This window comes from Bufo gargarizans, chromosome 6 (assembly GCF_014858855.1).
Source record: "Bufo gargarizans isolate SCDJY-AF-19 chromosome 6, ASM1485885v1, whole genome shotgun sequence".
NCBI classification, from domain to species: Eukaryota; Metazoa; Chordata; class Amphibia; order Anura; family Bufonidae; genus Bufo; species Bufo gargarizans.
Genome location: NC_058085.1, coordinates 358676531 through 358702453, shown reverse-complemented (window position 1 = coordinate 358702453; position 25923 = coordinate 358676531). Strand labels below are relative to the sequence as shown.

At 38.7% G+C, this 25923-nt stretch overlaps 1 protein-coding gene across 1 annotated transcript; it reads right to left on the bottom strand.

Moving 5' to 3' along the window:
* Positions 1-2318: 2318 nt before the first annotated feature.
* On the bottom strand, positions 2319-18367 carry HHEX (hematopoietically expressed homeobox). Its single transcript, XM_044297252.1, has 4 exons — positions 17875-18367; positions 8455-8633; positions 6830-6880; positions 2319-3377 (listed from the first exon to the last, which is right to left on the bottom strand). The coding sequence occupies exons 1-4, from the start codon at positions 18338-18340 to the stop codon at positions 3144-3146; spliced, it is 930 nt and encodes a 309-aa protein (XP_044153187.1). The 5' UTR covers positions 18341-18367; the 3' UTR covers positions 2319-3143.
* Positions 18368-25923: the final 7556 nt, after the last annotated feature.

Below are 25923 nucleotides of genomic sequence, written 5' to 3'. Positions count from 1 at the left end.
TCTCTTAGAAAACCTTCAGTTTACCCACGACAGATGTTAAACTTACCGGCCTATAGTTTCCAGGCTCTGTTTTTGGACCCTTTTTGTATATTGGCACCACATTTGCCATGCGCCAATCCTGTGGGACATTCCCCGTCAGTATAGAGTCCGCAAATATCAGAAATAAGGGTCTGGCTATGACATTACTTAATTCCCTTAGGATACGGGGGTGTATGCCATCTGTTTCTAGTATTTGATGCATATTGATATTTTTTAGTCATTTACTTTATATGGCATATGATTCTTTTTTTCTTTTCTTTGCATTTTCTTCAAAGCAGTTTGGATTTGTCTTTTTTTTTTTTTACTATCTAATTACTTTGTTGTATTTTACCCTATTAACTGTAATAGGCAAAAATAGCTAAATAAAAAAATGAATTGACAAATTTGTACTTTCATTTAGTTAGGTGTTGTGAGCACGGCAGAGCAATAGGTACAGAGGCTGTAGAAAGGCAAGCCGCGTCCATGTGCTACCTTTCTATGCTTCTCCTGTATAGGGCTGTATGGCGGTGAGATCCCACAGAGGCATGGCTCCATAATACAGCATCTGATGGAAAGTGCTATATATTTTTTTCTTTCTTTCAGTGAGATTCATATTGATTTTATACAGAGAGGTACAAAGGGCTCCACCAAGGTCCCTGGATTCTTTATCATGGTTCTGTGGAATTAGGACGTTGTGTAGAGCCTTAATATCCTCCTGTGTACGAGCCTAACCACTTTCTTCCATAGATACAATTGGAGGTCTTTACACAGGGCTGTTTTGGTATAGCAGTTATATTTTTATTAACCAAAAGCATGTGTGGACCCTAAACCAAGGCTCATAGGTTTCAAGCACAGTTCACACTCACCGCTGTGATGCAGAATTGACATGCAGTTTGTACCAGACCATATGCGCTGTATCCACCATAAAAGTGTAATGTATACGTCTCCACCCTGTAGACCCCAGCACAGAAAAATAAAAGGCTGCAAGGTTGGAGGAACCCTGACATTTCTGCTAACAGGTGTTTTTTTTTTGGATATGGCTATGAGCTCATGCACACACTCCGTGCATTGGGGAGCACAATTTGTGGTCCCCAATGCACGGGCACCATTTGTGCTGTTACCACAGACGGATCCAGACCCATTCAGCTTGAACGGGTCCGTGATCCATCCGCATCGCAAAAAAATAGCACATGTAATGGACGTGTACGAGCTCATTCACACTAGTGTTTTTCAAAATCCGTAATTGAATGCACTTTGGCAGCCGTATTTCGGGTGCCTGCGCGCGTTGCGGATTACGTGTGGTTTTGTTACTCGGATTTTGCATGCAAAAACTGCAGCATAATTCAGTACCAGCAAAGTGTATGAGATTAGACAGATATCATGTACACTTTGCTTTTTTCTTAGGTGCAGAAATTGACCTGCTGTGCGATATTTTGAAATCTGGAGTGTGTCAATTGTTGTTGCATTTTTCTTGTGTGGATCTGCGGAAAATGCGCACAAAAAAAAACAAATGAGAGCCTGATTTTCTGTACATAACTCTGCACCGTGTGCAGCCACCTGTAAGTAAATAGGTAATGCAAACTGATCCATCATTTTTTATTCAAAAACTGCTAAAATATTGTAGTGTGGACAAGCTCTTCTAGGAATATACAGATTTTTGTGCTATTTTTGCCAAATATTTTTTTGCATGGGCTAGGGGGGATTCACATCACATTTTTGCCATCCGTTTAACGCATATGTTGGGGGGAAAAAGGATACAAAATCTTAGCACACACGCTTTTGTATCCTGCAGAGTCCAGTAAAAAAAAAAAAATGATTCGTTAATGTATATGTTTTTTTTTTACAGTGGAACTCGATGGTGAACAGATACCACTGAATTGCATCAGTCTGAGGCATCCATTTAACATATACGTTTTTTGTATACGTTAAACGAATGTCCAAAACGTGACGTGAATCCACCCGTATCTGTGTTGCAAAAACCAGGCGTAGATAACCAAACAGTACATTGTGAAAAGAAAATTGCCTTCTATTTTAGGATCAATTTCTCAGGTTTTGAGTAAATAAAACGTATATAAAAAAAATTCACCAAACATAAAGCAAAGGGGTGTTTGTTTGTTTTTTGGGGGAGGGGGACAAAATTTAATAGAAAGTCCCTTATTATATAAAATTTAAATAAAAAATATTTTAAAAATGTCTATAATAGCTCTGTAATTTCAGTACCCTATATAAAAAAAAATAAAGCAACTAATTCCTCGTCCCCACCTTAAAAACTCTTACTATACACAAAAAACAGTAGCATGTTTTACTATGCAATTTCACTTTCTTTTATTCCACAAATTCATCCACAAAAAAAATTAAATATAATCTTAATGTTTTAGAAAAAAAATATATGTACAAGTCATATAAACAATATGAGGTATGCAGTCTCTTAACATTTACAAAACATATATATAAATTACATACATTATATACAATAGAAAACAGCAGTAAACGTCTTGGCTCCGTCCTTGGATTAGAATCACAACCGCCATGACATCGATGGCTTTGGAAAACGTTTTATAAAAAGTTATACCAGTATATAAAACGTATCAGGGAAGGCTAGCGGTGCAGCAGTGTCCATGGGGGCATGCTGGGCCGTGTAGTTTATCAGCACTTAGAAAGCCAGAGCATACCCCTTACCTTACTTCTATCAGTCAGTATATACCCGGCTACATGATTGTAGGTTTCTCACTAGAGATGAACCAGCGTCTATACTGCATATATTTCTCTAAGGCACCATTTATACCGCCACATGGTGCTTCCATGTAACATCTGAGACGTATAGAGGTGCTGTAGGATCTCAGACACTTCTATGGGTAGTTATAATGTGGCCACGTGCACAGGATCTATGTGTAGGCACTTGATAGATATTTACAGATCATATATAATACAATATAAAATTAAGTTAAAGGCACAATCTGTCAAGGAACAGTGTCCATAACATGGAAAATCAGTATATACACTGCAGCTAAGGCACTGTCTATGGCACCAACCCCTCGTTCTCACGCTATGGTAAGACTTGGGCCTACAGAGTCCAGCTTCTGTTAAAGTGCAAGCTGAATAAGGTCTTCCCATTGGGACATGTATCAATGGGGACACTTGTAGAACCCTTTGTCCCCTTCGATGTCCACCTCTTCATCAGAATCATCTGAGATGTCCGTGTCTATGTTCTCCTGGGAATTTGGGGAGGGTGAACACTGAGAACCATCCAGAGAAGAGTCTTTAGTTTTCTGCTCGAGGCTTAAACAGTTTTCCTGACCCTCCTCGCAGTCATTTTCTAGACTTTCGGTTTCTTCTTTCTTATTTCCCTGGGGGTTCTCCTAAAATAGAAATTTCAGTTAGCATTTTAATAAACGGCAACTTCTACAATCTGAAACCATGCAAGTCCTGTACCAGCGCTGTTGTGGTATTACAGGCAAGCGGCGCCCATATTTGTATCGTAATCATTCATCACGTCGTAAAGATCAGAGCCATTGAGGCACCCGGGTAATTATAGGGGAAGCACAGGTTGCCGTCAGAACCGTGTCCTTAATGCTGAGGGCCACATGTGAGAGCAGCCACGCTATGTATGGGGAGATTGGTGGCACGCTGATGCAATTATACCATACATGCTTCATTTTTGTATCATCTACAGATCCTCAATGTCCAGGGTGAAGACAAAAAATTCATAGATCACCTCCAATCAGCCGATAAATGAGCAAATGTCGACTGCTGGGCAAGGTTCATCAGGATGAATGATGCCCAATCATCGGCAGCACATCCCTATGTAATAGCACCCTAAGTTTGGCCGATATAAAGATTGAATACAGCAATGCTCCCCAACCAGTGGCTCAGGATCCACATATGACTCTTGGGCACCCTGCTTGTGACTGGGGATGAGCAAACTTCTGTTTTAGAAGTCTGCATTCGGATTCGGGTTACCGCAGAGTTGCGTTATAGATCCCCATACCACGGACCATAACACAATTCAAGGACGGAATGCATAACGTCATAATACAAGTCTATGGCCAGAATAACGGAAACCGGACGTATCCGTTATGCTGGCCATAGACTTGTATTATGACAGAATGCTTGGTCACAAGATCCATAACGCAAATTAGAAGGTAACTCATCCCTACTTGTGACTTCCAAGCTTTTGACATTTCTAGAAACGACTGCACACTAGTGGCACCAGGGATGACATAGCGATACTAGATCTTAGTACTAGGGTCAAAACCACATCACCAGCAGTATAGGGTCACTAGATCAAGTGCATATCATGTGTCTCTGGATTATTTATTCTAATATATTTCGCTACATTTCTGCCACATTTATTAATGTTGACGTGCATAGTTTATTGCTTGTTTTATATTTCATTGAGAAATAAATGAAATTAATTAAAACTAATAATTTACAGGAACATTATCCTCGCTTGATCCGGGTCACTATATATATATATATATTTTTTTTTTTTTTCATATAAACTACCAATTTATTTCATCATAGGAAAATTATTACAGATAAAAGTGGAGAACCAAGTGACATGTCCCAGACACTGCAGACCAATAACCTACTGAGAACAGGAAGAGGTAGGTAGATGATACAGTAACTACAAGGATGGGAAAATGGGTTATGTGGGATCTTGTGTTATCAAAGGCCTATCACATGAAAGGGGTTGTTAGGATGGTAGGACTGAAAAATAAAAGGGGGTCACTATATATTTAGTAAGACTCTTTACTATCCACCTGGTAAAACACTGAGTAACACTGACATGGAAAAGGACACTGGAAACGTAACTGCCGCCAAGGCCAATAAGATAATGGGTTGCATCAAAGGGGCATAGATGCCCGTGATGAGAACATAGTCCTACCACTTTACACATCACTAGTCAGACCACACATGGAGGACTGTGTACAGTTCTGGGCTTCTGTGAACAAGGCAGACATAGCAGAGCTGGAGAGGGTCCAGAGGAGGGCATCTAAAGTAATAACTGGAATGGATGGACCACGATACAACTGATATGTGTGTACTGCACTTCAGTGCACAGGTCCAGCTTCTCTAGACTGAAAGCGCCGGACTGAAAAACGTAGCATGCAGCATTTTACTATCTACTACATAAGGATTGAGACACCGATGTACGGGTGAATGATCACATGCAATGGAGGTCATTCATGGTTTTGTACAGTGCAACAAGTCATATCAGCCCCTAACATTAACAATAAAATTACTTTTCCAAGGAGTAAAAATTTATAGTGACTACTACTTGGATTTTACAACAGGTTTTAGCCTTATTTGGTTTAAAAGAAAAAAATAATTAACTTTTTTTTAGACTCAGATTGAAAGGATAATATGTGAACATTGTCAACTACACCTAATGGTGGCACCAGGACAGGCTTTGGCGGTGTTATATCTAATGCTATATTTTATGGACATTATTTTCATTTAATGCAAATCATTTTAGTACTTGGTTGGATAGATGGATAGATAGATAGATAGATAGATAGATAGATAGATGGATAGATAGGAGATAGATAGATAGATAGATAGATAGATAGGAGATAGATAGATAGATAGATAGATAGATAGATATGAGATAGATAGATAGATAGATAGATAGATATGAGATAGATAGATAGATAGATAGATATGAGATAGATAGATATGAGATAGATAGATAGATAAGATAAGATAGATAGATAGATATGAGATAGATAGATAGATAGATAGATAGATAGATAGATAGATAGATAGATAGATAGATAGATAGATAGATAGATAGATAGATATGAGATAGATAGATATGAGATAGATAGATAGATAGATAGATAGATATGAGATAGATAGATAGAGAGATATGAGATAGATAGATAGATAGATAGATAGATATGAGATAGATAGATAGATAGATAGATAGATAGACAGATATGAGATATATAGATAGTTAGATAGATAGATAGATAGATATGAGATAGATAGATAGACAGATATAAGATAGTTAGATAGATATGAGATAGATAGATATGAGATAGATAGATATGAGATAGATAGATAGATAGATAGATAGATAGATAGATAGATAGATAGATAGATAGATAGATATGAGATAGATAGATATGAGATAGATAGATATGAGATAGATAGATAGATAGATAGATAGATAGATAGATAGATATGAGATAGATAGATAGAGAGATATGAGATAGATAGATAGATAGATAGATAGATAGATAGATAGATAGATATGAGATAGACAGATATGAGATAGATAGATAGTTAGATAGATAGATAGATAGATAGATAGATAGATAGATATGAGATAGATAGATATGCTATTATCATAACCAAATGTGTGGTCATCCGGACATGCTGGGGATTATTGTTCCTCACCCCCAGGTCTAGACAGGCAGTTAGCACAGTCCACATACATTTCTATTCAGGGTTGCTAGTCAAAACAGTGTGTGAATGCAGCCCAGTAATTAACAGGATTAATCTGTGCTGAGTGGTAATGGGATGACGGTGGTTTACATAACAATTAGTGGCGGTGTAATAGCTGCAGCAGGGGCATCATACCCTGAGCTATCTCCCTGCTCCTAATTACAGGCTTTTAACATTATGACTGCCTGAGTGCCCCCTGTACCTACCTGCAGCAAGACAGCTATTTACCTTACTAATCAACCTGAAGAGTTTACACATCCACACAAATGACTTGGGCACACAACAGCTAAATGGCCATGATCACATTAGCAGATAGCTGCATTCAAATGATTCCCTCCTTAGAAACACTATTATTTACCTGCTTCAGACGCCTCCATTTGGCTCTTCTGTTCTGAAACCAAGTTTTCACCTGCAGAGGAGAAGATAACATTGTGTCACCACAGAGGAAGACTGCATGAAGCTATCACAGCTATAGTACTATAGTATATTAATGGAGGCAGTATAGTACAGCTGTGATGATGTCATAGTTATAGAAGAATTACTCATAGCCTTATATCATAACTGTGATGATGATGTCATAGAAGAAATAATAGCAGCAGTATATAATAGCTGTGATGATGTCATAGTTATAGAATTACTCATAGCATTATATCATAACTGTGATGATGATGATGTCATAGTTATAAGAATTATAATGTCATACTTATCAGTACTATTGGTAGTACTATATCATAGTAATATTTTAGTTAAAAGTATTAATGGCAGCAGTATAATTGTTTTCAGTTATTCCCTATTAGTTTTAGTAGTACCAGTGGTAGACTAGTATTATTTCATATCTATTATTATTATTATTATTATTATTATTTCATAGCTCTTAGTTACATCTTCATTAGGTCAAGGTTATTAATATTATTAGCAGCAATGGTATTACTATGTCATAGTCCTCATTATTCTAGTTATTATTTATTTATTTCTTAGTTATAATTTATTAACATTATTTCATATTAGGATTTTCATGTCATAGTTTTTAGTAGAAATAGTATTATATCTTTATTAGCTCATGGATAGTAGAAGCAATGGTGGTATCATATTATAGTCTGTATTATCATTATTATTTATAAGTTATCGCTTATTATTGGGCAGCACGGCGGCTCAGTGGTTAGCACTGGGGTTCTGGGTTCGAATCTGACCAAGGACAACATCTGCATGGAGTTTGTATGTTCTTCCTTTTGTTTGTTGGGTTTCCTGCCACACTCCAAAGACATATTCATAGGAAACAGATTGTGAGCTCCATTAAAGACAGCAAGTGATGATAATATCTGTAAAGTACTGCCAAATATTTCAGCTCTTTGTGAGTAAAATAAAAAAAATTACCAATTATTACATAGTTATTAGTATTAAAAGTAGCAGTAAAATTATACCAATTATTATAGTTAGTAGTATAATTGTAAGTATTAGTGTTACATCATAGTCATTATTATTACTGCAATTTTGTTCTTCTATCTTATTTGTTACATGATATAATCTAATGGTAATTAGTATAAGTAGTGCTACAGTAATTATTTTATGATATTTATACTATTATTAGAATCATAAATATTTAATTATGATATCATAGTTATTATTTATTAGTATTATTACTATTATTTTATCATAGTTATTAGTACTAGTAGTAACATTTGTACTATTGGATTATATCATCACTATTTCTTTAGCAGATTGACAAAAATTTATTAACAATTATCAATTATAACTGATATAAAAATGAACATAGTTTTATTATTTTAACGATAAATATGATAATCATGATAATATAATTTACTATTATAGGAAGATGATAATTATCAGTAGGTTTGCAGATATCACATGGATATTTTATTTTATTTTATATCTTTTTATTTGTATCACTACTCAGCACCACAGATATTGTGCGGCATTATATCTGATGAGGACTGTATACAGGATATTACAGGGAGCACTCACCTGTCTCTCACTGAGCTGCAGCATCTTGGCCAGTCTTTTCCTTTCTGGAGGAGACAAATATTTCTGTGTTTCAAACTTTTTCTCCAGCTCTATTGTCTGATCATTTGAGAACCGCACTTGCCCCCCTTTCCTTTTGTGAAGTGGTCTTTGTATAAATGGGCTCCAAAGAAGTGGCTTCCCTGCAAAATACATAAGAAGTAAGGGTTAATTACAGACGGAGGCAAGTATATTATTAATGGTGAGATAGATAGATAGATAGATAGATAATAAATAGATTGTTATTATTATTATTATTATTATGTATTAAAATGGAATTCATTTCATGGCGCTGTACATATGAGAGGAGTGCAAATACATAATATAAAACTATTACAATAAGCATGAACAAGACCATTACAAACTGGTACAGAAGGAGAGAAGACCTTGTCCTCTGAGGGATTACAATAGATATATGATATAGACAGATATGAGATAGATAGATATAGGTAGATAGATATTAAATAGATAGATAAATAATAGATAGATATATAAACAGATATGAGATAGATAGATAATAGATATTATATACCCAGATACAAGATAGATATATGTATATAGGTAGATAGGTAGATATGAGATAGATAGATATTAGCTATAGATAGATAGATAGATAGATAGATAGATAGATAGATAGATATGAGATAGATAGATATTATATAGACAGATATGAGATAGATAGATAGATAGATAGATATTATATAGATAAATAATAGATAGATATTATATACACAGATATGAGATAGATAGATATTATATAGATAGATATTAGATAGATATAGATAGATAGATATTATATAGATAGATATTAGATAGATATAGATAGATAGATAGATAGATAGATAGATAGATAGATAGATAGGAGATAGATATTATATAGATAAATAATAGATAGATATTATAGAGACAGATATGAGATAGATAGATATTATATAGATAGATATTAGATAGATATAGATAGATAGATAGATAGGAGATGGATATTATAGAGACAGATATGAGATAGATGGATATTTTACAAATAAGAAATGTCTTTCTTTTTACATATTGTTTCGTTTAGTTGGAGGTAATACCAATCTTTGTGAAGAACACAATAACTAGTGTAGAGTGAATCAGGCTTCGGATCAGAGATCCCAAGTCAATTCGTTCAAACACTTCGGTTTTAATGCTGTCTCCGTACAGCATTAAAAGTTATTGCGTCCGTGTAGGCAAAATTCGTTTTGGCTGAAGTCGCACAAGACTTCGGAGAATTAATTCGGCAATCACTTCTGTGTCTTTAAAAACATTTTAATATATCAGTCCAAACTTGGGTTTGGTACCGGCTGTTACCTTGTTACCAAACCCGACCGTGCATTGCTATATTAAAATGTTTTTGAAGAGGCAGGCGTGATTACTGAAGTCATTCTCCGAAGTCCTGCGCGACTTGCTAAACAAACTTTGCCTCTGCGGAGACAATACATTTTAATGCTGTACGGAGACTCTGAAGCTCGATTCGCCCGACACTAATAATAAGACATAATATTGGTGTAGTGTGATACAAACAAATAGTTTGTAAATTAACCTAAAGATCCACAGTTCTTTAACCCCTTCCCGACATATAACGTAATAGTACGTCATGGCGGCAAGTGACTTGTCACATTTTGACGTACTATTACGTCTTGGTGATCACTGCAGGGGCCCGGCAGTCTCTGATAGCTGGGACCCTGCTGTATCCGCCGGCATCGCTGTAAAAGCTGATGCCGGCGGATTAACCCCTTCTATGCCATGGTCAGCCCTGACTGCGGCATAGAGAGTGCATGCGGCTGGTGAGGGAGCCCATCGGATCCCTGCGCTGCTGTGGCAGGGACACTATGGGTGACAAGGCAGCCCGATGCCATGCAGAGGCTGCCCACTGCCTTGCACGGCATCAGGACCTGCCTTCTACGGGGGCCACGGAGATCCAGCCTCAGGCCCGTCTCCTAGGCAACCTGTTAGTGTATTACTCTAACAGGCAATGCATTACAATACAGATGTATTGTAATGCATTGCAGAGGGGAGGATCAGACCCCCAAAATTTAAGTCCCAGAGTGGGACAGAAATAAAGTTTAAAAAAAAAGCAAAAAAAAATTGTTTTTAATAAAAAAATTAAGTTTCAAGTAAAAAAAGAAAAAAACTCCCTTTTCCCCTGATTTTATAATAGGAAATAGAAGAAAAAAAAGGAAAAAACACATATTAGGTATCACCGCACCCGTAACGACCGGATCTATAAATATATCACATGATCCAGCCTGTCTGATAAACAATATAAAAAATATATAAAACTGTGTCAAAAAAAGCCATTTTTGTCACCTTACATCGCAAAAAGTGCAACACCAAGCGCTCAAAAAGGCAGATGCCCCCCAAAATAGTACTAATAAAACCATCACCTCATCCCGCTAAAAATGAGATCCTACATAAGACAATCGATAAAAAATAATAAAAACTATGACTCTCCGACAATGGAGACACTAAAATATGTTTTTTCTGCTTCAAAACTGCTATTATTGTGTTAAAGTGAAAAAAAAAAGTTGACATATTAGGTATTGCCATGTCCGTAACATCCTGCTCTCTAAATATATCACATTACCTAACTCCTCAGGTGAACCCCGGGGTCATTTTTTGGGAGTTTCTACTGTAAGGGTGCATCAGGGAGGCTTCAAATGGGATATGGTGTCTAAAAACCAGTCCAGCAAAATCTGCCTTCTAAAAACCATATTGCGCTCCTTTTCTTCTGCGCCCTGCCGTGTGCCCTTACATCAGTTTTTGACCACATGTGGGGTGTTTCTGTAAACCTCAGAATCAGAGTAATAAATATTGATTAAAATTGAAAATCTGCCAAAAAAGTGAAATTTAGAAATTGAATCTCCAGTTTCCTTTAATTCTTGTGGAACACCTAAAGGGTTAACAAAGTTTGCAAAATCAGTTTTGAGTAACTCGAGGGGTGTAGTTTCTACAATGGGGTCATTTATGGGGGGGGGGGGGTTGCACTACGTAAGCCCCACAAAGTGACTTCAGACCTGAACTGGTCCTTTTGGAGATTTTCTTAAAAATTTTAAGAATTGCTTCTAACATTCCAAGCCTTCTAACGTCCTAAAAAAATAAAATGACATTTACAAAATGATGCCAACATAAAGTAGACATATGGGGAATGTTAAGTAATGAATATTTTATGAGGTATCACTTTCTGTTTTAAAAGCAGAAAAATCGAAATTTTGAAAATTGCTAATTTTTCTAAATGTTTGGTAAATTTGGGATTTTTTCATAAATAAAGGTGAAATATATTGACTCATATTTATGACTATCATGAAGTACAATGTGTCACGAGAAAACAGTCCCAGAATGGCTTGGATAAATTAAAGTAATCCAAAGGTATTACCACATAAAGTGACACATGTCAGATTTGCAAAAAATGGCCTGGGCAGGAAGGTGAAAACTGGCCCGGGGTAGAAAGGGTTAAATAACTGTTGAACACACATTTTCTCTGGATTTTGTTGGATAGCTCTGGTCAGGGTTGTTACCTTGCAAACACCAACAGTAATCTGCCATCATGTTCCACCTGCATTGATAATCTTATTCATGGTCTTAAAGGGGTTGTTCAGCAAACGGCATGCATCATGTTGGCAAAGGATGCCCAACCTGCGGCCCTCCAGCTGTTGCAAAACTACAACTCCCAAAATGCCCAGACTGCCGACAGCTATCAGCCTACAGCAGGGCATGATGGGAGTCATAGTTTTACAACAGCTGGAGGGCCACAGGTTGAGCTTCCCTGATGTAGACAAAGTTAATACACTTTCAATCACATTATACATGGGTTGTATCCAGAGGTTACGACCACCCTGTAATCCGCGGTGGTCGTGCTTGCACTTTATAGAAAAAAGCAACGGCCTTTCTGGTGGCCAGGACCATGGAAGCACACGTGCGCAGCGGCTGCCATCACGGCCACCTTGTATCTGGCTGTAGCGGTGGTCATCACCTCAGGTAACCAGCAGTGTATAATGTGATGGAAAATGGATCCAGCCAGCAAAGGAGGCAATATGGACAATCCCAATACATTAGTAAGTGCCTTGTAGTAACTTTCTCTACATGATAAATGTCATGTGCTGAAGTGAAACAACCTTTTTAACTAGACAACCCCTTCAATGTCCTTATCCTTGGTTTTCGTTGGCACAATGATGTTCTTATAGACGATTAAGACGGACTATGACTTATATCTTTGCTTCTACTACTTCGGTTACTGGTAGTCGTGCCCCTCGGCTTCTTCCACAAGACTAACTATCTACTGAAGTAATGATACTGCACAAGTGCATCACCTCCGGCTTTATCTACCGGACTCATGAAGGAGATCGACATTATTTATTAGTTCCATCTCTTTGCCTATTTAACCTTGTGTGAGATTTGAGGACCATTTATGGCTAACCTCCCATTCAGCCTTTAGAGACTGGTCTCATGTCATCCAATACCAGCAATGGGGGAAACTGGACATCACAGAGCAAACCAATTAGATATTCAGCACAGAATAATTTACAAAGACCAGATGTTATCATATGGTCAGCAAAATAGACCAGTGTGATAGATAGATAGATAGATAGATAGATAGATAGATAGATAGATATGAGATAGATAGATATGAGATAGATAGATAGATAGATAGATAGATAGATAGATAGATAGATAGAAGAGAGACTCTCCATACTGCTGGGGGAAGAGAAGAACACAGCGGCCACAGCAGCACAATATATTACTGCCTGCCATAGACTGAGAGGAGCCTGATATACCATGGACTCCTATACCCCCACCCTGGACGTGTCCCCATCCCCCAACCCTACCCAATTATTTCCCACTTGCTTTGGCAATGCTAAAATGTATTTAGTCCTCCCAATAAAGCTTATTTGATTTGATAGATAGAAGATAGATAAATAGATAATAGAGATAGATATAGATAGGTAGATATATATGAGATAGATAGATAGATAGATAGATAGACATTGATAGATAGATAGATAGATAGATAGATAGATAGATAGAGATGATAGATAGATAAATGGATAATAGATAGATAGATAGATAGATAATAGAGATAGATAGATAGATAGGTAGATAGATAGATAGATAGATAGATAGAGATGATAGATAGATAAATGGATAATAGATAGATAGATAGATAATAGAGATAGATAGATAGATAGATAGATAGATAGATAGAGATGATAGATAGATAAATGGATAATAGATAGATAGATAGATAGATAGATAATAGAGATAGATATAGATAGGTAGATAGATAATAGATAGACAATCTTTGCTTTGCAATTAATGATGCCTGGTGGCGGTGTTACTAGCAGTGGCCCTGTATACACTATATAGTAGGATTAGAAGTCCTGCTTCTTTCACCAGGTAGGGGGCGCTCTGGTTGTGGCTGTCTGCCTGCTGGGGGTCAGTTACTGTCAGGGGTCTGTCCACTTCCTGCCTGGGTTTCCTCTCTGGTGGTCTGTATCTTTAAGGCTCCTCACCTAGAGTTCTGCAGTGACCAGATAGTTCTTCAGCTGACATGGAGTCTTCAGAACAGCCATAAATATGTGAAATTGCTTTCATGTCACATAACAAACCGCAATTGTCTTAATCATTCCAGAATACATAGTTACACCGACACCTAATGACTTATATACAGGGTTAGCCAACAGTATGTAGCAGTGTTCAGTACTGTGATGTAATACTCTGTCTATAGGATATCCTCTGCATGCACTATATGGCAGTATTCAGTATTGTGGTGCATTACTCTGTCTATAGGATAACCCCTGCATGCACTATATGGCAGTATTCAGTATTGTGGTGTATTACTCTGTCTATAGGATAACCCCTGCATGCACTATATGGCAGTGTTCAGTATTGTGGTGTATTACTCTGTCTATAGGATATCCTCTGCAAGCACTATATGGCAGTGTTCAGTACTGTGGTGTAATACTCTGTCTATAGGATAACCCCTGCATGCACTATATGGCAGTATTCAGTATTATGGTGTATTACTCTGTCTATAGGATATCCTCTGCAAGCACTATATGGCAGTGTTTAGTATTGTGGTGTATTACTCTGTCTATAGGATATCCTCTGCAAGCACTATATGGCAGTATTCAGTATTGTGGTCTAATACTCTGTCTATAGGATATCCTCTGCATGCACTATATGGCAGTGTTCAGTATTGTGGTGTAATACTCTGTCTATAGGATAACCCCTGCAAGCACTATATGGCAGTGTTTAGTATTGTGGTGTATTACTCTGTCTATAGGATATCCTCTGCAAGCACTATATGGCAGTGTTCAGTATTGTGGTGTAATACTCTGTCTATAGGATAACCCCGGCAAGCACTATATGGCAGTGGTCAGTATTGTGGTCTAATACTCTGTCTATAGGATAACCCCTGCATGCACTATATGGCAGTATTCAGTATTGTGGTGTATTACTCTGTCTATAGGATATCCTCTGCAAGCACTATATGGCAGTGTTCAGTATTGTGGTGTAATACTCTGTCTATAGGATATCCTCTGCATGCACTATATGGCAGTGTTCAGTATTGTGGTGTAATACTCTGTCTATAGGATATCCTCTGCATGCACTATATGGCAGTGTTCAGTATTGTGGTGTATTACTCTGTCTATAGGATATCCTCTGCAAGCACTATATGGCAGTGTTCAGTATTGTGGTGTAATACTCTGTCTATAGGATAACCCCGGCAAGCACTATATGGCAGTGGTCAGTATTGTGGTCTAATACTCTGTCTATAGGATAACCCCTGCATGCACTATATGGCAGTATTCAGTATTGTGGTGTATTACTCTGTCTATAGGATATCCTCTGCAAGCACTATATGGCAGTGTTCAGTATTGTGGTCTAATACTCTGTCTATAGGATATCCTCTGCATGCACTATATGGCAGTGTTCAGTATTGTGGTGTAATACTCTGTCTATAGGATATCCTCTGCATGCACTATATGGCAGTGTTCAGTATTGTGGTGTAATACTCTGTCTATAGGATATCCTCTGCATGCACTATATGGCAGTGTTCAGTATAGTGGTATAATACTGTGTCTATAGGATATCCTCTGCATGCACTATATGGCAGTGGTCAGTATATTGGTATTATACTCTGTCTAGGAGGTTACTCTTCCCTACACCATGTGGCACTGATGTGATGGTGCAATGCTCTATCTATAGGGTAACTCTTGCCTGTACTATGTGTCCCCTGTCGGGTGCAATGCTCTGCAGCCTGCCCCTGTGCTGCCTCTGACTTGTGCAATGCTCTATCTATAGGGTAACTCTTGTCTGCACTATGTGACCCCTGTCAGGTGCAATGCTCTGCAGCCTACCCCTGTGCTGCCCTCTGGCTTGTGCAATGCTCTATCTATAGGGTAACTCTTGCCTGCACTATGTGTCCCCTGTCAGGTGCAATGCTCTGCAGCATATCCCTGTGCTGCCCTCTGGCTTGTGCAATGCTCTATCCATAGGGTAACTCTTGCCTGCTCTATGTGGCCCCTGATCAGGTGCAATGCTCTGCAGCCTACCCCTGTGCTGCCCTCTGGCTTGTGCAATGCTCTGCCTTCGTCAGTTAATGTTCTGCTTAGAAAAATAGGAAGCGGCGGTTGTTTGGCCCCTGCAGAGTCTCATCCCACAGAGGAAATGAACAATATCAGAAAAACGGATCCTGGTTATCAGAGGCCGAGTGTTTCCTGAATGTGTCTGTATTGAGGATGTCGATAAAATAATCACCAGGGCGCACAATTCCGAGGAAGAGGCGGCAGGAAAGCACTTAACAGCTCCCCGGCCAGATTTACTGCTATCCAGGGCTCAAGGCTTCCTGCAGGGAGGAGGGGGCCACACTGCCCCCCACCCGGCCACACTGCCCCCTCCCGGGCCACAGACGCCTGGAAACTGCCCGGCTCCTCTGACAATAAGAGATCGAAAGCAAATCGGACGAGCGACATGATCTAAAGATCTAAATCGTTACAACCAGGCAATACATGTGACATTCTCTCCTAAAGCTAAGATTAGTATAAGGACCAGCCCCAGAGGAACCGCATGGTGGATGGTGAGAGATCCGACCAATCAGATCGGCAGGAGAATCATCTGTGGCAAGATAGACATGGATAGATAGATTTATAGATAGATAGATAGATAATATTAGATAATAGATGGATAGGGATATTAGATCTTTTAGAAGATAACAGATTGTTAGATTAACGATAAAGAAATAATACACAGAATTTATACAAAGATAATATATTAATAACTTGATGGGTAGATGAGAGATCGATCGATATATAATACATGATATATAGATGCATTATAGATCGACAGATAGATGTTCAGGTAGATAAATAATATATTAATAGACAAAACAACAAAAAACTGATGGATAAATACATAAAAGATCGATGAATTGATGGATAGATAGATACATGTTTGACAGACAGATAGAAGATATTAGATGATAGATGAATATTAGAAGATAACAGATCGTTAGATTAAACGATAAATAAACGACAATTTTTACATAGATAATATAGAAATAACTTGATGGATAGATGAAAGATCGATACATAATACATTGTATATAGATAAATAATAGATAATAATTAATATAATATATAAATAGATTGACGACTAGATGAGTGATGGATAAATTATATGAATTTTACCATAAACCCAACCATTATCGGTCACGATTGCTCGGCCGTCGGCTGTTATTAGTGTATGGGGTCTTTCCTCCCTCACGGATCAGATCGGTTTTATTTGCCGCCTCTGATTTCCGTGAATCCTGCGGTTACTTTGACTTCAAAAGAACATCAAATCAGCGAGAACCAGAAATCAGAGCAGTGCACACAGTGCGATTATCACAGAGGAGACGGCGGCTGCCTGCGACATTGTATCACAAATCACCTGTGTGCGACATTGTATCCTATATCACCTGAGCGACATTGTATCCTATATCACTGGTGTGCGACATTCTATATTTTTATCACTGGTGTGTGACATTGTATCACAAATCACCTGTGTGCGACATTGTATCCTATATCACCTGTGCGACATTGTATTCTATACCACTGGTGTGCGACATTGTATAAGAAATCACCTGTGCGACATTGTATCCTATATCACCAGTGTGCGACTTTGTATCACAAATCACCAGATATTGTATCTTAAATCAACGGGCATTGTATTCTATATCATCTGTGTGCGACATTGTATCACAAATCACCGGGTTAAGATGGGCAGAGGTGACAGCCACTTGCCCCCACTAGTAACCAATACTTGTAACTGGTGTGAGAGAGAGCAATAGTTTGCAGCAGCCACTTACATGCAGCTTGTACTTACCCAGAGAGTCGTGTCTGATGAGGGCATGGGTGTACTCGCTCATGGGTCTGGAGAATGGGTACAGATGGTTTGGGAAGGTGCCAGTTCCATAGGAGGCTGCCAGTGCTGCAGGGTGGGCAAAGGCTGGGTGGATGGGGGTGGGCTCGTAGACTGGGGTCCGGTAGGTGGCCACCAGGCTGGTGAATGAAGAGTTAGGAGATGGCAGGGTCGGGGTGGGCAGAGCTGGGGTCCCAGTAGAAGCTCCATTCCTTCCCAGGATGTCATCGATGTAGAAAGGCGTTGGGTGCACAGGCTGCAGGGGGGTGGGCGCATACAGGGGCATACTCAGACCCATGCCAGGGGAGCTAGGGTGCTGCTGGTACTGCATGTCTGGGTCCTCACTGTCCCCTCTCCTGGCACAGTCCCCGAGGTCAGGTGTAATCCACAGATATTCTGCCTTCCCTTCAGGCCAGACTGAATGTGACATGTACCCAGCCCCACAGCAGCCTCCATGGCTTTCTATTGGCAGGGGGCGGCTCCTGGGGACTTCCTGCCCTGTCCCTGCCGCCTTCTCATTGGAGGAGGGAAGGAAGGACGCCCAGCCCTGGTAATACCCACCTTGTAAGTGAAGTCCACGGGGGTCCAATCACAGGCAGGAGGGAAGGCTGCACTGCTGTCGGCCCCAGAGCTGACACTCATCATCCAGGGAGATACAGACTATAATCTACAGGACATACTGAGATGTATAATGTATATAACACCACTGAGATATATAATGTATATACTGTAACTGAGATATAATATATATAGACTACCCCTGATATAATGTATATATACTATCACTGAGATATATAATGTATATACTGTAACTGAGATATAATATATATATACTACTCCTGATATATAATGTATATACTACCCCTGATATATAATGTATATATACTACCCCTGATATATAATGTATATACTATCACTGATATATAATGTATATACTATCACTGATATATAATATATATATATACTACCCCTGATATATAATATATATACTATCACTGAGATATATAATGTATATACTGTAACTGAGATATAATATATATATACTACCCCTGATATAAAATGTATATATACTACCCCTGATATATAATGTATATATACTACCCCTGATATATAATATATATATACTACCCCTGATATATAATGTATATATACTACCCCTGATATATAATGTATATACTGTAACTGAGATATAATATATATATACTACCCCTGATATATAATGTATATACTACCCCTGATATATAATGTATATATGCTACCCCTGATATATAATGTATATACTGTAACTGAGATATAATATATATATACTACCCCTGATATATAATGTATATACTACCCCTGATATATAATGTATATATACTACCCCTGATATATAATGTATATATACTACCACTGATATATAATATATATACTACCACTGAGATATATAATGTATATACTACCCCTGATATATAATATATATATACTATCACTGAGATGTATAATGTATATACTGTAACTGATATATATAATGTATATACTGTAACTGATATATATAATGTATATACTACCCCTGATATATAATGTATATACTACCACTGATATACAATGTATATACTACCACGTATATACTACCCCTGATATACAGTGTATACAGGCTCGGACTGGCCCACAGGGGTACAGGGTAATCCCCCGGTGGGCCCCTGAGCAAGGTGGGCCCCTAGTCTCCCACCCCCTGCACAAGTGGCACATAACACAGTAGACTTACTGCACTACATACATATATACAATGTACAGCACTTCAACCAGCTTATGTTCATATAAAAAAAATGTTAGATTATTTATTATATTTGAATTTATCTGTACGGTGGGCCCCAAAATAAATTTTACTGGTGGGCCCTAGGTACCCCAGTCCAACACTGAGTGTATATAGTACCCCTGATATACAGTGTATATACTACCCCTGAGATATAATGTACTTATATAGTATCACTGAGATACAATGTGAACACTACAACTGAGGCACAGTACATTGTATATGCTATATAACCACTGAGATACAGTAAATATATTATTATCGCCAATGTAATAATGTATATACAATTATTCCCAGTGAGATACCCTGTAAATACTATTACTGCTACTGAGGGTCAGTGTATATATTGTAATTACTACTGACATACAAAGTACCGACTATTATTCCCACTGAGATACAATGTATATACAATTATTACTACAGAGATACCATGTATTTATTATCATCAGTGAGATATAATGTATTTATTACCACAGATATATAATCTATATATTACCTCTGAGATACATTGTATAGACAATTATTACTACAGATACGATGTATATACTATCAGTACAGTAGATACAATGAGTACATGACACCACGCTCTGTATGTACAGTGAGATACAGTGTATATACTATCAGTGCAGTGGATACAAATACCATCACTATGTGCATTGTCTGCAGATGTTAAAGCAATATTTGCTGATAGCACACAGAGCCATGGCTCAGCCCGGCAGGTATCACTCCCATCATGTAAGTTACAGAACCCTCTACCCAAGTGATGGAACCAGTTACACCGACCTGATACAATAAACGGGAAATCGCCTAATGTTTCAGAAACAACATTTTTCGCTAATTTTTCATGATTAAAAAAACATTCAGATGTGCGGATGAATTCCATTTACAGCTTTAATATACTCTATTCACAGGGCATGCTTGGACTTGTAGTCCTGCAACCAACGAACATTTACCTAAAACTGTTCTCCTAGAATAAAAGGAGCTGAAAGCCTCACACAGATACAACCCAATATAAATAGTTTTCTGCATTTTATAGCTTTTCATTGGAAATTGTATTTACATTTATACCTCACACTGTAAACGTGATTATTATAACATTTGGGAATTTTAATATGTATGTGTGCGTATATATATGTGTGTGTGTGTATATATAGATATATATGTGTGTGTGTGTGTGTATATAGATATATGATTTATATGTATGTGTATATAGATATATGATATACAGTGGATATAAAAGGTCTACACACTCCTGTAAAAATGTCAGTTTTCTGTGATGTAAAAAAATGAGACAAAGATAAATCATTTCAGAACTTTTTCCACCTTCAATGTGACCTATAAACTGTACAACTCAATTGAAAAACAAACTGAAATCTTTTAGGTTCTGTTTGTGTCTTTGGACAGAACCAAAAAGTCAACCAGATCATCAGGACCATTATCCAGGAATAAGGTATACCGGTAGTAATTTATTTTATTGATTATAATACATTGTTTATTCTATTATATTTCACTGTATGGATAGATATGAGATATATAGATTGATATTAGATAGATTGATAGATTTTGCATAGATAGATAATAGATAGATAGATATTAGATAGAGAGGTAGGTAGATATTAGATAGAGAGGTAGGTTGATATTAGATAGAGAGGTAGATAGATAAATAAATAGATAGATATTAGGTAGATAGATTGATAGATTCATTAAAGGGAACCTGTCATCAACGTTATGCTGCCCATGCTAACAGCAGTATAAAGTAGAGACAGGTGAGTTGATTTCAGCGTCTGTCATTTAAAAGTTAATAGTAAGTGGTTGCCGAGAACCAACATCACAATCCTTGCAGACTGGGCCTGGAAAAGAGTCCTGGCCACCTGAGAAGAGTCATGGCTAGTCATGAAGTCCTGCTCTCCTGCCCACCTGCTGATGACTGACAGTCTTCTACCTAGTTGTCTCCCTTTCTGTCTAGGAGAGAACTGCCAATCATCAGCAGATGGGTGAGAGAGCAGGAGATTATATATAACCAGGACTCTTCTCGGGTAGATTTGACTCTTTTCAGGGCCTGGGATGCAATGGTTATGATGCTGGTTCTCAGCAACCACTTAGTTTTAGCTGATGAGTGACACACCGCTGAGATCAGCATTTCTGCCACTATTTTATGCTGCCCTCAGTGAGATCACCATAAAGTTGATGACAGGTTCCCTTTAAATGCACTTGTTTGTGGATTAACCCTACATGAGGTTACATAATGGGCAGTTAGTGTTATCTAGTAACTCCTTGATATCACTGATTGACTCCAGGGCTGGATGTACAGGATACACATTTAACCCCCTGGTGTTGGTGACATTCATCCTCCCTAGTAGATGACAATGTAGTGGATGGCGGTCACATCAGGCTCCTGTTAGCACATTGCTACAGACAGCCTTATACCTGCAGACTACTCATGGTAATGAATTGTTAATGAATTATCTGAGTGTGCTAATGTCCTGTCATCATCTCTGCACCATGCTGAGTAATACACACCTTTCATCTTCTAGAATGTGTGAAGTCAGCGACACATTACGTCAGACGCTGGACACTTGGAAGGGGGGATGGGAATTTTTCATTTGTGGTTGCAGTTTTTTTTCTCTTTGCTTTGTGAGGTTGCGCCAAATTTATGAAATATATTTGGCACAAGTGAAATGCGGTGTATGGCTGTGTCTGTAAGGAGTGCACCAGGGGGTTGCCTGATGTGGAGATGCAACTTTTTAAATGAGACTTAAAGGTGTTCTAATATGAAATCCGGACCTACTTTTTTCAATCCGCTTCTAAAAAATGGCGAGTTACAAAAATATCTATCAAATGTTGCAGACGGCCAATTTATACACCATAAAACTGGTGGAATCAAGACACCTATCAAAACGGAGGGTGTGCCACGTACATAAAGAGAATGCCAGTGCATGCAAAATGCAATCTCCTATATTCAAAAACAATGCACACTGCCACAAAGAAGTGGCTACTTTCACACTAGCGTTTACGTTTTACAATATTGAGATCCGGCAGAAGATCTTAATACCGCCAAAATTCAGTTTTGTCCCCATTTTGAACAGAACAGAATGCTCCAAAATGCATTCCGTTCCGTTTGGTTGCGTTCCGATATCGGAGAGCAAACCGCAGCTTTCTTTCCGTCCTGGGATGTGGAGCAAAACGGATCCAGCAAGACCCACAATGCAAGTCAATGGGGACAGATCCGTTTTCTCTGACACAATTTGACACAATAGAAAACGGACCTGTCCTCCATTGACTTTCAATAGAGTTCATGACGGATCCGTCTTGGCAATGTTAAAGATAATACAAACGGATCCGTTCATAGTGGATGCAGACGGTTGTATTATCAGTAACGGAAGCGGCTGGATTAATGTACAATCTAAATCAACAAAGAGCGGCGTCGTGTGTTATCCTGAAGTCACTAATTTATTTATTTGATTATTTATTCATTTATTTATTTAATTATTTATGCATTTGAGTGGGAAACTATCCCCCTTTTTATGTAACAAAAGGCTATTTCTGGAATTTATCCTGTTATTTATCCGTTTATTTATCTACCCTTCATTTAACCAATTATCAATGAATTATCTACACAAATATTTAGCAGTCTTTTTATTATGATATACCGATGACTGGTTTTAATAAAGCATTGGTTTTAATACATCACTTATATTTGTTATATATATTACTGATATCTGTACCTTTTACTACTTATGTGTTTTGTATAGACTTAAAAAAAGGGGTCCTATGAGCCCCGAAACGCGTTGTCCTACAATAAATCTGATTGTACCTAAACATCCGGTTGTGATACGCGCCTTATGTCCACACACCCACTAGACCACTGAAGTCCAGAGGAGCCCTACTACTAGTTCCAGTGTCCACCTGAGCGGCGGCTTGGCCCCTGCCTAAGGTGTTATCTCGGACACAGTTGGCGGCACCAACCAGTTACTTGCTGTTGTTCCCAGTGTGCCTTCATTGTAGTTGCACCCTATCCGGTGCAACCCAAACAGGTGAGCAGAATTTACTCACCTTAATTTAGAGGACACTGTCTTGCCTCTACATACTCACCCTATGAGCGCCTTCTCTTCCTCTGGCCATTTCTTACCTCCATGTGATTGACAGATCTCTCCCTACACACAGAGAAGAAAGCCTAAAGCCTGAAGATCGTGATCTGGCGATGGGGGTGGGGAGGTGGCGGTTTGCTTGGTTTTCAGCCAATAGCAAGACGCTACTGGGACGAGCCTCCCTAGCGTCACCCGCGATGCTAGGGAGGCTCGTCCCCGTCGCGGCCTGCTATTGGCTGTCCACCGTCCTCACCCCCCCCCCCCCCAATCGTCGGATGTTTTGATCTACCCGACAGGGAAATGCGGCGGCGGCTGTGCGGGCATCAGAAGCGACACGGGTGCTGGGGACTGGGCTAAATATAACCTGTGTGCGGTGCCCGGGCATTTTGGGGGGCATTATAGGGGTTGGATAATCCCTTTAAGGCTCCATTCACACGTCCTGCAATGTGTTTTGCGGATACACGGAGCCACGGATCCACAAAACACGGAAACGGCAATGTGCGTTCCGCATTTTGCGGACCGCACATTGCCGGCACTAATAGAATATGCCTGTTCTTGTCCGCAATTGCGGACAAGAATAGGACATGTTCTATTTTTTTGCGGAAACGGAAGCACGGATGCAGAAGTGCGGATCCGCAAATGTGGATGCGGACAGCACATTCCGGCCCCATTGAAAATAAATGGGTCTGCACCCGTTCCGCAAAATTGCGGAACGGATGCGGATCCATTTTGCGGACGTGTGAATGGACCCTAAAGGTGCAACTTCATGGAAGGAAGAAAGGTATCATATATTTTTGGGGGGAATTTATATAATTCCAGGATATTTATGATACAATTTCATAATAAAAAGAAAAGGAAAGAATAAAAGGAAAGGAGAGAAAATGAAATGTAAGAAAGGAAGAAGCAAGGAAGGTATAAATGTATATTTTTGGGAATTTATATACTTCTAGGATACTAGGAAAGGAAGGAAGAAAAGAAAAAGAAAGAAAGAAGACACAGGAACAAGAATATATAAATATTGAATTGTACATATTTTCCTAAGCTGACACAATATTGCCTGTGAAGGATTCTGTGTATTGTGCGGACTGGTAGACTTAGTCTCTTCCATGTTGGAGCCCCGGCTCTCCTCCAGTACGCAGAGCCATGCTTTCTGAGGCTGTAATGGTTTTAATAGCGCAGTTGTTACATTCCAGCTCTGCTGCATAATCCGTTCAACAAGCAGAATGAAGCGTTTAATTTAGCAGTCCTGGGTAACACCTGCTTTCTAGGGGCTTGTGAGACCCCAGCGCTCACTTCTCTCTATCTGGAATCCCATAAACTGCCATGTCACAGTTATTCCACTGAATATTGTTTTAATATTGCTGGGGCCGGTTTTATAGTTAATTGTATTATGTTTACAGCCAGGCTGGGCCTTGGATTTCTCCACGTTCCTCGGTATGATTTTTTGGTGTGTTCAGAGAGTCACATCTAATAAAGTGCAGCAGTTGTGCCCTTTTTATATAGAGGGCCAGGGAGTTCCAATATTTTCACTCTGCTGGATACTGGAGCCAGTAAAATTCATGAAATTTTAATTATTTTTGGGGAATTAAATGGAGTTTTTTTTGTAGGACAAAAACTGATTTGCACTTCCTATTGTAAAGAAGTGCAACAAAGGAAATTGTTAAAAGGTCTTGTTTTTTTCTCCCCTCTGTGACATTTTTTATAGAGTGAATTAGATGCATTTTATGGCTATTCGAAATTATTTTTTATCCTGCCGACATGGTGGATTGAAAGTGGGGATCCATTAAAGAGGTGTGAGCGTTTTATTGTCCGCCTTTTTACACAACAATAAACATCCATTCATTTCATGCTTCAAGGAACTCGTTTCATTGGGGGCTGGGGGGCGGGGGGGTCACGTGTGCTCACAGTCATCCAGGCGAAGTAAGCCCCTTCATGTCCCTAAAAGCTGGTCAAGTACAACCTCATGTTTATGAAGCTTAGCGAGTAAACCCAGCCATAGACACAACTGGTCTTGTTAAACGCAAGAAAGGGTCGGATATTTTGTGATCATCTAAGGCCCCTTACACACGAGCGGGTTTTCCGCGCGGGTGCAATGCGTGACGTGAACGTATAGCACCCGCACTGAATCCG

Coding starts and splice junctions, on each gene's coding strand:
- HHEX (XM_044297252.1), bottom strand. CDS start 18,340: ATGTCACATTCAGTCTGGCCTGAAGGGAAGGCAGAATATCTGTGGATT. Junction 8,634..17,874: donor CATCAGACACGACTCTCTGG/GTAAGTACAAGC, acceptor TGTATTTTGCAG/GGAAGCCACTTCTTTGGAGC. Junction 6,881..8,454: donor TGCAGCTCAGTGAGAGACAG/GTGAGTGCTCCC, acceptor TCTCCTCTGCAG/GTGAAAACTTGGTTTCAGAA.